This window comes from Chiloscyllium plagiosum, chromosome 7 (assembly GCF_004010195.1).
Source record: "Chiloscyllium plagiosum isolate BGI_BamShark_2017 chromosome 7, ASM401019v2, whole genome shotgun sequence".
In the NCBI taxonomy this organism is placed as follows: domain Eukaryota; kingdom Metazoa; phylum Chordata; class Chondrichthyes; order Orectolobiformes; family Hemiscylliidae; genus Chiloscyllium; species Chiloscyllium plagiosum.
The window spans coordinates 22,297,099-22,312,192 of record NC_057716.1 but is presented as its reverse complement, the minus strand read 5'-3'; the positions used below and the strand labels follow the sequence as shown (position 1 = coordinate 22,312,192).

Genomic DNA, 15,094 nt, shown 5'->3' with positions numbered 1-15,094 from the left:
TCTGAGTGAAAAAGTTGCCCCTTAGGTCTCTTTTATATCTTTCCCCTCTCACCCTAAACCTATGCCCTCTAGTTCTGGACTCCCTAACCCCAGGGAAAAGACTTTGCCTATTTACCCTATCCATGCCGCTCATAATTTTGTTAACCTCTATAAGATCACCCCTCAGCCTCTGACGCTCCAGGGAAAACAGCCCCAGCCTGTTCAGCCTCTCCTTTTGCTGAAATCCTCCAACCCTGGCAACATCCTTGTAAATCTTTTCTGAACCCTTTCAAGTTTCACAGCATCTTTCCGATAGGAAGGAGACCAGAATTGCACGCAATATTCCAACAGTGCCCTAACCAATGTCCTGTACAGCTCCAACATGACCTCCCAACGCCTGTACTCAATCCTCTGACCAATAAAATATGAGCCACATCAGTTTGTCTCATTCACAAGTTTTACTGGATTTTCCTTCTGGGTAGCTGCTCTGGAAAGGATTCAACCCTCTGATGATCGTTTGAGAGAAAGATTTCTCCTCCTGGCAGTCTGCAAAGGGAGGGGTCTTATTTGAGAGGAGATTGAGATATCTTATCCAAATCATAGTCAGACTGAAAGACAGAAACTGTTTGAAATGCACAACATTATTCAACATCTTTGTAATGTAATGTTTGGATGAAGGTGGACTTAGTAACCTCAAACAGGACTCTCTATTCTCTATATCAGTATAGCATTTGTTTTTACACCTGATTTTCAATATTTCTCTTGTTTGATTTTTGCAATTCACAGTCAGAAAGGTTTCTGCACTTTGACTTTGATCAGTACAAAAGCCCCATGCACTTACTGAAAACAATCCTTTCCTCCTCCTCCTGCTCCCGACGTAGAATCGAGAATTGGCAGTGTTCAACTGTTCTGGGAATAAAACATCCAGGAACCTGTGGAAAGTATAGTTCTGTTTTAGACACATGGCAAAATCTGAGCAATATCTTAGAAGAATAGCAAGAAAAAGAGAGAGAAAGAGGAAAGACAAAGAGAGACGAGTGGGGGGGAGGGGGCAAAGGGAGAGAGAGAGAGGGACAGAGAAAACAAGAGAGGAATGGAGAGAGGAAGGGCAAGAGAGGAACTTGAGAGGGAGGATGAGAGAGAGAGGAGGGAGAGAGAATTAGAGAAGGAGAGACATGAGGAAGGGAGAGAGGAAAGGAGAGAGAGCAAGGAGGAGTAGAAAGGAAAGGGTGAGGAAGGATGAGGGAGGAATAGAGAGGAAGAGACGAAACAAGAGAGGCTTAGAGAAGGAGCGAGAGATAGAAAGAGACTGCAGACGTACAAAGGTAGCAATATTTCACAGAGCAGCAGATAGGCAAACTGAAGTGACATGTCAGAGACATACAGTCTGTTCTGATATAAAGAGATAGTTCCATTCCCGTTCAATCCCATGTTATAAGAATATCGCGTCATAGCAGCACCATTTAAACCAATGGGACGGGGATTGCCTCATAGCCAATACAGGTCAGGAAAGTTTGTGTTCTACAAATAATAGTCTAAGTTCTTTAATTGCACCATAGCCAATTCGTGTTGAAGAAATGCACTCTTTAGTAGAACTAACTCATAGAGTCATACAGGATGGAAACAGACCCTTCGGTCCAACCAGTCCATGCCGACCATAATCCCAAACTAAACTAGTCCCACCTTCCTGCGCTTGGTCTCCAAATATTTCTTATTCGCCTATTTATCCAAACATCTTTTAAATGTTGTAACTGTACCCGTATCCACCACTCTTTCTGAAAGTTCCTTCTATGCTCAAACCACTCTCTGTGTAAAAAACGTTGCCCCTCATGTCTTTTTTAAATCATTCTCTTCCCACCTTAAAAACATGCCCCCCTCCAGCTTGGTCTCCAAATATTTCTTATTCACCTATTTATCCAAACATCTTTTAAATGTTGTAACTGTACCCATATCCACCACTCTTTCTGAAAGTTCCTTCTATGCTCAAACCACTCTCTCTGTAAAAAAAGTTGCCCCTCATGTCTTTTTTAAATCATTCTCTTCCCACCTTAAAAACATGCCCCCCTCCAGCTTTGAAATCCCCTGCCCTAAGGAAATGACACCTGTCATTCACCTTATCCATACACATTTATAAACTTCTGTACAGTCACCTCTCAACCTCCTGCACTTCAGCAACTAAACAAAAAATCTGTTGGCTCAATTTTGGTCACAAATCAGAATTAGGGAAGCAGGTTGAAATAAGTTCAAATGTGTAATTTGAGAAAGATGTTTTGGATCCAAGGGTCGCCACAGACACAGCTGTTCTGCAGCTCTCTAACTCAGAAGGTGTGCTGGCCACGCTAAAGTGAATCTGACTATGATGGCTAGACCGTGCTATCAGAATGAGTGGTGGTAGCTTACCAAAAGGTGCATTGTATGTAGAGCCTGATAGTGCTGGGGGCTTGGCCAAGATTAGGATGCATTCAACACATCTTGTCATACCAGATTGACGAGGAACAGTTTGCACATGAGCAAAGAACTTGACGCTGAAGTCTCCATACTAAGCGCAGAAATTTGACGAAATATATCTTTGCAATGCCAAAGAAAAGTGCCATGGCAGGAAGGAGCACACAGCAGTAATTCCTGTGTCAGCGAACCATGCCTTCCAATGACCCCGCTGTAGCCGGCAGTGCTTCTCTTCAATTAGACAACACTGCCTGCCTGAAGATTCTGGATGTGAATCATCGACAATGACACAAAGTCAATGAAGAGAAATCCTCCATAATCAAGGATTAGTCTACAGCGTGTCTTCAAGTAAAAGACATGCAGAGAAGGATGCTATTTTGTCCACCACACCCATGTCCCTTCACTGCCAGACTCTTACCTTTTATCCCATAGCCCCAAAATACTTTTCCTATTTCAAGTACTTGTCCAAATTCCATTTGAAAATAATTATCGAATTCCACCAGGCTCTCAGGCAGCACATTCAGAACATCACTGCTCATTGAAACTCTGATTTCTTCTTAAATCTGTGCCCACTGGTTACCAACCCATCCAACACTGGATATGATAGTTCTTTATGCACTCTAACAAAACCTTTCATGATTTTAAATAAGCCCACCCTCATCCTCAGCATCAAGAGAACTCACCGCAGCTTCGGTCTAAGCAATGTAGACCCTTTAAACAAAAACTCTTCTATGACTTTGGCTGGTGATTGATAGAACACCCAACTAGCCCCAGATGAAGGGCTTTTGCCCGAAATGTCGACTCTTCTGCTCCTAAGATGCTGCCTGACCTGTTGTGCTTTTCCAGCACCACGCTCTCAACTAGCCCCAGTGCCAACTGTACCTCTGTGGGAAGAAGAGATGTTGCAAAAGTACTCACATGTCTACAGGTGGGCAACAGTCTATGGTGAGAGATACAATGTTGGCTGTTACAGCCAGCACCAGAGTGTGCCAGTGTCGATCAGCTAGATGGAGGTCTCGGAAGGTGGCCCTCTTCCTGTGGCTGTAAGGGTGGTCGCTCTGGGAGAACTCAAGGTGGAGCTTGTCAGACGAGAGCCTCAGCCCCAGCAGCATGTGGCTTGAACTCTCCTGGAGCAAAGTGAAGATGTACTCGTTTTTCTGGAACGGAAATGGAGTTCGCTCGATGAGAAGGGAAGAGTAGAGTTAGCCCGTGTGGCCATTATGATCAGTCAATCCCAGCTGCCTACTGACCATCGCACCACTGCCCTCGCTGTAGCACAGAGATCATTCTCACTCCCTCGCTCTGAGTTCAAAACTCACTCCAAAGAATATGTATACCACAGAAACAGGCCATTCAGCCCAAAAAAGCCATGTTAGTGATCCTGCTCTACATGAGCTTCTTCCATCCTCACTTCATCCAACCTCATCAACATATCACTACTCCTTTCCACCCTCATATTGGACGAGCTTCCCTTTAAGTTAATCAGTTTTGTTAGTCCTAACTGCTCCTTGTGGTAATGAGCTACAGTATCACCACCGTCTGAGTGACAAGGTATCCCCTGAATTCCCTACCTGAGTTATTAGTGACTAGCTTATATTTATGACCTTTAGTTCTACACTCTCTCACAAGTGAAAACATCTGCTCTATGTCCATATTGTCAAAGAAAGGGTTTTGGAGCTTGATAGATGTGTATGTGTCTCTGAGCCAGAACTCTTGGTTCAACTCTCACTCTTGAACCTGTTGACCATGGAAAGAGTATCCATCAATTAGTTGATAGCAATTCTCACACTTTTCTGCTATTCTCCAAAGTGGAAAGTGTAGGTGAAGAGACTTGCCAACCCTTTCTTGACCTGAAAAACATATAGCCCCTCAGTTTTCTCTTCTCAAGAGAAAGAACAACTCCAGTCTGTTCAATTTTCCCTGATAGGTATGACCTTCCTGGTATCATCCTATTTTGCACCTTTCTTAATTTTTTTCCATAATATCAAGATGGGACTGGAGATGTGCACAGTAATCCAAAGTGTGGATCCAAGAACTAACCAAAGTCTACAGAGCATGCAAATTAGGATTAGGAGTTGGCTATTTGGCCCCGAGAGTCGGCTTTTCCATCCAATAAGATCATGGTTGATCTGACTGCGTTCCTAACCCCCATATTCCTGCCTCCGCTGAACTGACACCCTTGTTAGTCAAGAATTTAGCTACCTCAACCTTTTTATAAGTATCTCTGCTTTCACTTCTATCCCACTCAAAATTAAACCAAAGTGCTTCCTGTTTTTTTTTATTTAATCACTGTCTATTTTTAATCAATTTGTGTTCCCCTACGTGGAGACCTTCATCCTCATTCATACACTTAAATTCCAGGCAGTATCTATTCTTCCATTAAAATATAACACCACAACTTGTGTTCATATACTATTTCACATTTAACTATACAAATTAATCTGCCAGTCATTGATTAAAACAGAGAAGCAGAGAAAATTGGAGCATGAGTAGACCATTGGATCAATTGAGCCCAATCGCACGATCATGGTTGATCCCCTGCCATATTCCCACTCTCTTCCCAAACCCCTCAACACATTTACCCTCAAGAATCTATTTCAGTCTTAAACACATGCAGTGATTTGGCCTCCTCCGCTTTATGTGGTAGAGAATTCCACAGGCTTATTACCCACTGAGTGAAGAAATTTCTCTTCATCGCAGTCTGAAATGGCCCACCCTGGACCCTGAGACTGTGGCCATTTGTTCTGGAGCCCAGAGCCAGGGGAAGCATTCATTTCAATGATATCCTCTCACTTTACTCACTCTATGCTTTACAAATGCCATACCCATTTTGCAATTTATTAATTTATTCCTGCATTTTGCTGGAGGCCTCTTCTGCATTAATGATATCCTCCTATTTTGTGCCATCAGCAAATTTTGAAATTCTATTCCTCCAGCATAGTTCTTGAGAAGGTCTGAGCTGCTGGCTTTTGGATGAATCATTGAAGGATGCCCTCATCTGGCCTTTCTGGTATTTATAAAAGATCCTTGGAATTTTGAAGAATGACATGTGACATGGTGGCTCAGTGGTTAGCACTGCTTCCTCACAGCACCAGGGACCTGATTTTGATCCCAGTCTTGGATCACTGTCTGTGTGGAGTTTGCACATTCTCCCCCTATCTGTGTGGGTCTGCTCCGGTTTCCTCCCACAGTACGAAGATGTGTATGTTCGGTGGATTGGCTATGCTAAATTGCCCATAATGTCCAGGGATGTGCAGGCTAGGTGGGTTAGCCATGGGAAATATGGGGTTAGGGTGGGAACCTGGGTCTGGGTGGGATGCTCTTTGAGGGCTTAGTGAAGACTCGATGGGCTAAATGGCCTCTTTCTGCACTGTGAGAAAGTGAGGACTGCAGATGCTGGAGATCAGAGCTGAAAAATGTGTTGCTGGAAAAGCGCAGCAGGTCAGGCAGCATCTCCTGCTCCTTGGATGCTGCCTGACCTGCTGTGCTTTTCCAGCAACATATTTTTCAGCTCTTTCTGCACTGTAGAAATTCTACAATTCATAGGTGTTTTCCCTCATGTCCTGGCCAATATTTAGCTCTCAACCAATATCACTACAACAAGGTTAAATGACCATTCCTAAAATTGATTATTTGTCCCAGCAGCTCACTACAAGAGAAACTCACTTAGTCTTCTCCATTGCCTGTTCATAATAACCCTGCAATTCCTATCATTTCACATAATTAGACAATTCCTTTTGAAAACTATAATTAAATGTGCCTTCATCATATTGTCAAGCAATGCATAACCACTAAATCATATAAACAAGATTGTCCTCACATTGACAAAGGAACCAAAGGCAATCACTATAAATCACTATCTTCTGCTTCTTGCTAACTAGAACAGTTTCTCTGTATCTACTCTGCCCAGCTTCCTCACAATATTGAATACTCGAGCCAAATCTCCTCTCAACCTTCACTTCTGTAAGGAGAGCACTATCAGTTTTTCCAATCTATCCACATAACCCACAGACTTCATTCTTGAATAAATTCACTATTTTTTTCTCTCTGTAACCCACTTTAAAGCCTTCACATCCTTCCTAATGTGTGGTGTCCAAAATTGCACACAGCACTCCAGTTGATGCCAAACCAGGGTTTTATAAATGACCACCATAATCTCCTTGCCTCTGTGTCTGCCTGCATTTATGAAGCCCAGATCCCATATGTTTTTCTCAGAAGAACCTGCAAACTTGAACAATTTGTGACTAACATATCCCAGGTCTCTCTTCTTCTGCACTCTTTAAATTTGTATCCTTTGCTTTACATTATTTTCCTCTTACTTCCTGTGACACTATACAAAATATCTATCGCTTTTCTTCACATAGTTCACAATCCTTACAAGTTTATGCCATGTGTATCTATTAAAAGCATACCTTGCACACCTAAACTTAGTTTGGGTGCCCCATTTCCAAAATGTTCCTACACTTCATGGCGGCCTTCTAATGTCATGAACGGCGGTATACAAATGCAAATCCACCTTCTGCTATTAACTCCCATTGTATCCAAACACTCAAAGTTTGAAGAGTTCATTCACACTGACTGTACTGACCGGTCTCCATCACAATCAGTTGATTTTTTAGATGACTAAGTTTTACCGGTGTTATACACTTCTTTCAAGGTCAGTTAAATTCTTCCCACAATCTGAATGTTACTCAATACTTGAGATGGAATTTTATTTTAGTGACATAAGGTTTTCTCAACTTGGAACCTTGTATCAATTCTTCTCCTTTGCTTGATGTAGCCTGGCATTCATAAATGCCTCCTGCCACTCGGCCACTAAAGGCAAGACTCGAAACCATAAGTTCACCCAGTTGACTGTAGCAATTCAAGAAGGCAGTTCTCAACACACCTCTTCAGGACAATTAGGGAGGGGCAATAATGTTGACCAAGCCAGTGATCGCCACATTCCCTGAGAGAACAAAAGAAAATGTGGAAATGGAATATAAATGAGTGACACTTAGCGACTGCTCAACAAGGGAACTAAAAGGGTCAGACCTACCCCTCCCAAACCCAGGTCCTCCGAGCTTAAAGGTGAATCACCTACCAGGTATTCCATTTTGAAATGATTTTAGAAATTGTAGCTCCACTGTCCACAAACATATTGAGAGGAATCTTTGGTAAACAAAAGAGTGTGGCATTTCTATCACATCACAAGCATCTTGAAGCTAATTATGTGTTTTGAAGCACATTCACAAACCACATTATGGACAGCAAGCTCCCACAGCAAGGTGATAATGACCAGAAAATCTTTTGTTAGTTATGTCGGATGGCAGAGAGATTTTGGCAAGGAAGCCAGAGAGAACTCTTCAATTCTTCTTTGGTGTTGTGCCCGGCTATCGCCTGAAAGGGCAGATAGAATTTTTATTTGATGTGTGAACCAAAAGGCAGCTCCACCTGACTGTGCAGCATCAACCACAGTTCACAAAATGGGACTTGGACACTTGATCTTCTGACTCAGAGGTGAGGGTTATCACTGAGCTGTGAAATGATGCTCCCAAATGTCTCCTTAATGTCATCAATGCTGCATCCTTAGACAATGGTCATTATCATCTCTTTTAATAGAAGACTAACAAAAACCACAGAAGTGTCACACCAAAGTAACTCATTAATACATCATCAATTATGGCCAATTTTGACAGTACCTTCGGTGGCAGGTAGTTCACTTTCAGTGTGATGACAATGGAGAATTCAGCTGGGAAGTAGCTACAGATTTTGAAGATGTGAGAGGCTGGGAAGCTAGCTGCTTTCACATTCTGACTGAGTCGCAGTCCACGGGCTCCACGTTCCTGGACCATCCTGAACCCGTTCATCTGTGGCCAAGGTGCTTCAATAACTTTAGACAGGAGATCCTGTGGTTGCAAATCTGAAACAAGGCATTAGTATTAAAAATGGTAACCAGAACATTCTGATGACTATATACATCCATCACACACTACCATCATAAACACACCACTCTGACACACAATAAACTAGAGATAGTTTCCAATCAACCGATTCTGATGTGTCATGATGCACCTCTGGAGCAGGGGAGTCCAGAACTAGAGAGCATAGGTTTAGGGTGAGAGGGGAAAGATATAAAAGAGACCTAAGGAGCAACTTTTTCACGCAGAGGGTGGTACGTGTATGGAATGAGCTGCCAGAGGAAGTGGTGGAGGTTGGTACAATTGCAACATTTAAAAGGCACTTGGATGGGTATATGAATAGGAAGGTTTTGGAGGGATATGGGCCAGGTGCTGGCAGGTGGGACTAGATTGGATTGGGATAGACGGGTTGGACCGAAGGGTCGGTTTCTATGTTGTACATCTCTGTGACTCTATGTAGGAACTTGAACTCAGGGCTCCTGACTCAGAGGGACAGATACTACCACTGCACCATAACAGCCCAACAATAAACTGTGTTCTACCCATAAAAAAAACATCAAAACCTATTGACCAACTATATTTAACTGTGTTTAAAATCCTCATTGATCATTTGTAAAACCCAAGCATGGGCTTGGGGATAATTACAACACTTGATTATCCCACAGCCAACAATCAGCAATATTTAGCAATTAAGTCGGACTCAATGGTTTTTATTTTCCACTCCTCTGTTAAAGCACAGAAGTTAAAATATTCAAAAATCACGTTCACATTTTTTTGCAGCATTCTGCAGTTACCAGCAGCTGAAGATAACTGTGCTCATGTGATAAAGAGGTACAATTCATTGCCTTTTCTCCGTTTCTCTGCCTCTCAACAAGAAGCAACAAAAAGACACTTTGGAAAAGAATAATGAGAAGATTTACATAACCAACTTTCCCAGGTTTCTCTGTTGAAGTGGACTGGTCATCACCACAGCTCAAAGCAAAAAAGGAGGTGCTCAGAAATACTTCAGTCAGTGCCTTAAACCAGTCAGTAGATTGATTTCTCTTCCCCTTCAAATAGGGTTAGGGCATTCCCACACATCTAACCTGTCATTGTCATGTGCTTTCCGGTATTACCACTTGACATTCACGCAGTTGGAAGCTTCCTGTAGCATATTTTAAATGCAAAATATCACCTTTTATTCCACTGAATTGATGCTCATCACAGTTACAGCTCTATCACTTTACTTTAGATATTACCCAAGCGGTTAACCAGCTGAAACCCTGCTTTAGACTGTGGTCTGTATTAGTGTCCTTTCCTCATCGATAATGCAATTACAGGACACAATCTCTCGCTACAGGTACTAGGGCCTATGAGGGCTATGGTAATTGTAGACTTCATATGTTGGTACATGGTTATGTTCTTATACCTGATGACTATATACATCCATCACTCTTATACCTGTTTTCAGTGGGACTGATTTTCAGGTTTAAAACAAACTTCAACTGTTTGACCATTTTTATGACCAGAATATCTCAACTAGAACATGGAACTTCTGGTTCAGAGGTAAGTGCACTGCCACTTCACCACAAGATCTTCCATATGACACATTATTATTTTGGTTTTTCAGTGGAAATGCTCATTAATTCACTTCAATTGGCTTGGTCCTTAAAGGTTTGTGGTCAATTTGACCAAAAGTCTGTGGTGAATAATAATCCATTGGAAACCTGTAGAAGTGTCAATAGAAAATTTACACAATTCCTAAGGAGTGAGAGAATATTTTACGTATCAAGTTAATATTCCCCTTCTGTTGTATGTGGCTGTACGACAAAACCATTCAGACCATGGACATTCTATCTGATGCTGAACCGCATTTCTGACCCCAGACCACTCACATCTATTTCTGTAGGTTGCCCATCTTCACCCGGATGCAAATCATCTGCAGCTGAAACCCTCATCCGCCTTTGTTCCTTTGAACTTGACTGATCAAAAAGGTCTTCTGACTATTGTCCACCCTTGTACCATCTGTAAACTGGAGTTAATCCAAACCTTTGATGCCCCTAACTTGTACCAACTCCTGCTCACCCATCAATCCTGTTGTTGTTGACTTTCATTGACTCCATTGTAAAATTCTCACCCTTGGGCTCAAATGTCTCAGTATCCTCTTTCTTTAACTTCCCCAAGCATCTGCAGCCCTCCAAGATCTCTTGAACATCTCCAGGCCTACAAACTATGCCTTTGTTTTCCCTATATTTTTCATTCTTCTGCTGTCGGAGAGCACCTTAATCTCCACTAACCCTTTCTCACATTTCCAACAATGGCTTACAATTAGAACCCATTCAATGCAGAAATAAACTGACAGGTTGCTTCGGAGAGCACTTGGCTAACAGATTGTCCCATTTGCACCACTCACACTGTTTATTATCACATTAGTAACTCCACTATTTGCAGATGTTCCTTCAGTTGTCCAGGGCCTATATTTTGCAATTCCTTTTCTAAACCATTCTGCATTTTTGCTTCTCTCAAAGATACTTATTTTAAAAATTATCTCTCTGATAAAGCTTATGGCTATCCATTCCAATATTTCAGTGACAACATCAGAAATTGATGGGAAAACATAGCAGGTCTGGCAACACCTGTGAAAAGAAAGCAGAGTTAATGTTTTGGGTCCAGTGACCCTTCCTCAGAAAAGAATAAATATTTCAGTGCCAAATTTTACCTTCTAATGTTCCTGCAAATCTGACTAAACTGTCTCATATGCTCTGTAAGTTGTTGCTATTCTTGCATTTTTACTTGTAACATCCTTTATCTATGGTTTTACAGGAGATAAAGCAGTTTGCCCAAAGGCTGCTAAAATGGAGCAGACAATAATCATAGACCTTCAGCCAGTACAAGTAATTTGCTTTTATAATTTTAAAATAATCCTTTTAATAGTTTTAAAATAATTCTTTGAGTCAGCAGTAATCGTGTTTAGGTTAAGAACAGTGTAAAAAACAAACCTCTTGGTGTAACTCAACTCACCCTAAGTTTTAAACATCTTCATTCCCCTATTGTTATACAATATTATTTTCCTATTTTATTATTCTGTCTCTAAAATGCATTTGTTTTTCACTTCATTCCTTCATTGCACTCTGTATAATCCTCAATCAATTGATATTTATTCACACACAGTTACTCCTTTAAATATGTTCTTTACTCTGACAGTATGTCAAAGTCTAATTCTTGCCTTCACCTGATTAATCCAATGTATCCTCAAGCACACAAACTATGCCTTTGTTTTCCCTATATTTTTCATTCTTCTGCTGTCGGAGAGCACCTTAATCTCCACTAACCCTTTCTCACATTTCCAACAATGGCTTACAATTAGAACCCATTCAATGCAGAAATAAACTGACAGGTTGCTTCGGGGAGCACTTGGCTAACAGATTGTCCCATTGCACCACTCACACTGTTTATTATCACATTCTTTGCTGTCTCACTGTTTATTGTCCCGCTCTTAGTTCTCACTGAAGCTGTCAGATTTGAACTTGTTGCACTGCACATTTCCCCTTGCTCACCTGCCACAGTGCTCCACACTGAGCCCTCCTCACTTACTGCACTGTGTATCATCTGTTCTGACGAAGGGTCACTGGACCCAAAATTCTGCCCTCTCTCCACAGATGCTGTCAGACCTGTTGAGTTTTTTCAGCAGTTTCTGTGTCTATTTCTGTTTTGGCGTTTAATATTATCCTATTAACTGCTGTCACATTTTATATTTTCCCATTCTCACTGGTAATGTACGTTATTACTTTCTACCTGACACACTGTACATTATCTCAATCTCTCTTGTTGACCTATACATTTCTCAGTTTTCCTAGTCACGCTGTCTATTTTCTCTTTCCCCTTTATCACTCTGTGTATATTTTCCATTCTCACCTGCCACTCTCTGCATTTCTCAGTTCCTTTGTCACTCTATACACTTCTCAGTCTCTCTTGTCACACTATTTTCTCTTTCCCCTTTGTCACTCTGCGTATATTTCCCATTCTCGGCTGCCACTCTCTGCATTGCTCAGTCTCCCTTGTCCCTCTGTCTTGTTCCATTCTCCACTGTCGCTCTGTGCATTGAAGCTGTCCCTCGACGCCCTCTGACCCGGAGCCTTACCTGTGCAAGGACTGTACGACGTGGCCGAACTGCAGTGGGATCCCAGGTGCAGGAGTGCACAGAGCAGCAGGAACGTAGACATTGGAGCCACGGCAGTCACTTCCCTAAGCAGGAAGCCTCCTCCTGATCGCCCCGCGTCCTGCCACCATCGCCCTGAGCGGTTCCTGAGCTGGAGCGGCTCTCCTTCATCTCAGGAAGCCCCTGTCACCCCCCCCCCCCCCCCCCTCCAACAGCACTACCACCACCCCCTGGGGGACAGGGCCAGGGGCAGGGGCAGGTCAGGCAGGCTCCAGTGTCCCGGTCTGATCCCAGCGGAATGAGCGGTCCTGTAATCTTGTCAATGACTGGTCCTCGGGAAATCCTCGGGTCTATTTGGATTCCCCAGCACCTTGCCTTGATCTGCAGCCAAAACAAACTGAGACTCCTTCTGGCTCACCACGCACCAGTTGTGTGTGAGTGAGTGAGAGGTTACCCGTTCTCTGCAGCTTTTCATCTAGTTGCCAAGTGTGTGACTAGAAAGGTAGAGGGATTTCCCTCCCGTAGCCCGGCAGAGTGTGTGGGAACATTTCCTGTCCGAGCCGCCCTGTGCTGCTGTTCCTTCATCCCTCCCTTTGACAGGCTGCTGTCGCTGTCCCGCCTCTAACGACCAGGGGCGCTCCAGGAATGCGTGCTGAACGGTGGGGATCAAACCCTAAAACAAACAGGCTGTGTGCTCCTGTTAGCTCTGAGTCACCGATTTTCACTCCCAAGTGAACAATCAAAGCGAAATAGTTCTGGAAATAAATCCAGAGTGTATCTCAGCACGTCTTGTGGGTGAACTTTTGTGGGAAACTTGACTGAAAATCAAATCGAAGCCCTGCTGGAAGTCTGAAACAAACGCAGACATCGTGTAGAGAGATGAACTGACTGTTAATTTCTCTCTCTCCGCAGAGGCTGCCAGACCTGCTGAGTTTCTCCATCAACTTCTGCGTTGGATTTCAGATTTCAAAGCAAGTTGCCCTCTGCTCCTGGGGAATGGCTATATCTCAGACAAGGGTCACCTACAGAGTGGTGGCATATCCTTGCTCTTTCCTCACAACAACTGGTTCGTCAGTCTCCTTTTGCACCTTCCAGGTTGTGCGTTCCAGATCATAAGGAATCAGAGAATCCTTACAGTGTGGAAGCAGGCCATGCAGCCCATCGAATCCATGCCAACCCTCCAAAGAACATCCCATCCAGACCCACACATTTCCCATGGCTAATCCACCCAGCCTGCACATCTCTGGACGCTATGGGCAAATTAGCACAGCCAATCCACCTAAGCTGCATATCTTTGGACTGTGGCAGGAAACCAGAGCACCCGCAGGAAACCCACGCAGACACGGGGTGAACGTGCAACATCCATATGGTCTATTTTAACTAGCAACACTCCTCATACATCGCTCCCAAACATTTCATGGTTTGTAAATGATCTCTATCCTCGGCTTCCGAAGAGAGTCTGAGGGAGATAGCTGAAGAGATAGTGGAGCCGTTAGTGGTGATCTTTCAGGAATCACTGGAGTCAGGGACGATCCCAGAGGACTGGAAAATCAGTAATGTAACCCTCCCTGTTTAAGAAGGGAAGGAGGCAAAAGACAGGCAATTGCAGGCTGATTAGCCTGACCGCTGTTGTTGGTAAGATTTTGGAGTCCATTGTGAAGGATGAGATTTCTGATTACTTGGAAGTGGATGGTAAAACAGAGCAAAGTCAGTATGGTTTCATCAAGGGGAGGTCATTAGAATTCTTTGAGGAAGTTAGACAAAGGAGAGCTACTAGATGTTATATATTTGGACCTCCAGAAGGCTTTTCACAAAGTGTCACACAGGAGGCTGCTGAGTGCGATAAGGGCCCATGGTGTTAGAGGCAAGGTACTAGCATGGATAGAGGATTGGCTGTCTGACAGAAAGCAGAGAGTGGGGATAAAAGGGTCCTTCTCAGAATGGCAGCCGGTGACAAGTGGAGTTCCACAAGGCTCAGTGTTGGGACCACAACTTTTCACTTTATACATTAATGACCTAGATGAAGGAACTGAGGGCATTCTGGCTAAGTTTGCAGATGATACAAAGGTAGGTGAAGGGACAGGTAGCATTGAGGAAGTGGGGAGGCTGCAGAAGGATTTGGACGGTTTAGGAGAATGGGCAAAGAACTGACAGATGGAGTACAATGTGGATAAGTATGAGGTCATGAACTTTGGGAGGAAAAATAGGGACATGACTATTTTCTAAATGGGGAGAAAATTCAGAAATCTAAAGTGATAAGCTACTTGGGAGTTTTAGTCGGGGATTCTCTTGAGGCTAACTTGCAGGTTCAGTCAGTAGTCAGGAAGGCAAATGTAATGTTGGCATTTATTTCGCGAGGACTAGAATATAAAAGCAAGGATGTGTTTCTAAGGCTTTATAAAGCACTGGTCAGACCACATTTGGAACATTGTGAGTATTTTGGGCCACAGGAAGGTTGGCCCCAGAGTGGGTCCAGAGGAGGTTCACTAGAATGATCCCAGGAATGAAAGGATTAACACATGAGGAAGGGTTTGAGGACTCTGGGACTATACTCGATGGAGTTTACAAGGATGAGGAGGGCTCTAATTGAAACTTCCAGAATACTGAATGACCTGGACAGAGTGGATGTTGG

The 15,094-nt window shown here is 43.2% G+C and overlaps 1 protein-coding gene across 1 annotated transcript in view; it reads right to left on the bottom strand.

Moving 5' to 3' along the window:
• The window catches only part of tspearb (thrombospondin-type laminin G domain and EAR repeats b), a 76,832-nt gene extending 64,233 nt beyond the window's left edge, over positions 1 to 12,599 (bottom strand). The window contains exons 1-4 of the mRNA XM_043694476.1: positions 12,445 to 12,599; positions 8,106 to 8,326; positions 3,343 to 3,581; positions 821 to 911 (exon numbers count right to left, since the gene is read on the bottom strand). Of these exons, the coding sequence (XP_043550411.1) occupies positions 821 to 911; positions 3,343 to 3,581; positions 8,106 to 8,326; positions 12,445 to 12,526 (633 nt within the window). The 5' untranslated portion in view covers positions 12,527 to 12,599. The remainder of the gene's footprint in view (positions 1 to 820; positions 912 to 3,342; positions 3,582 to 8,105; positions 8,327 to 12,444) is intronic.
• Between the last annotated feature and the right edge of the window lie 2,495 nt (positions 12,600 to 15,094).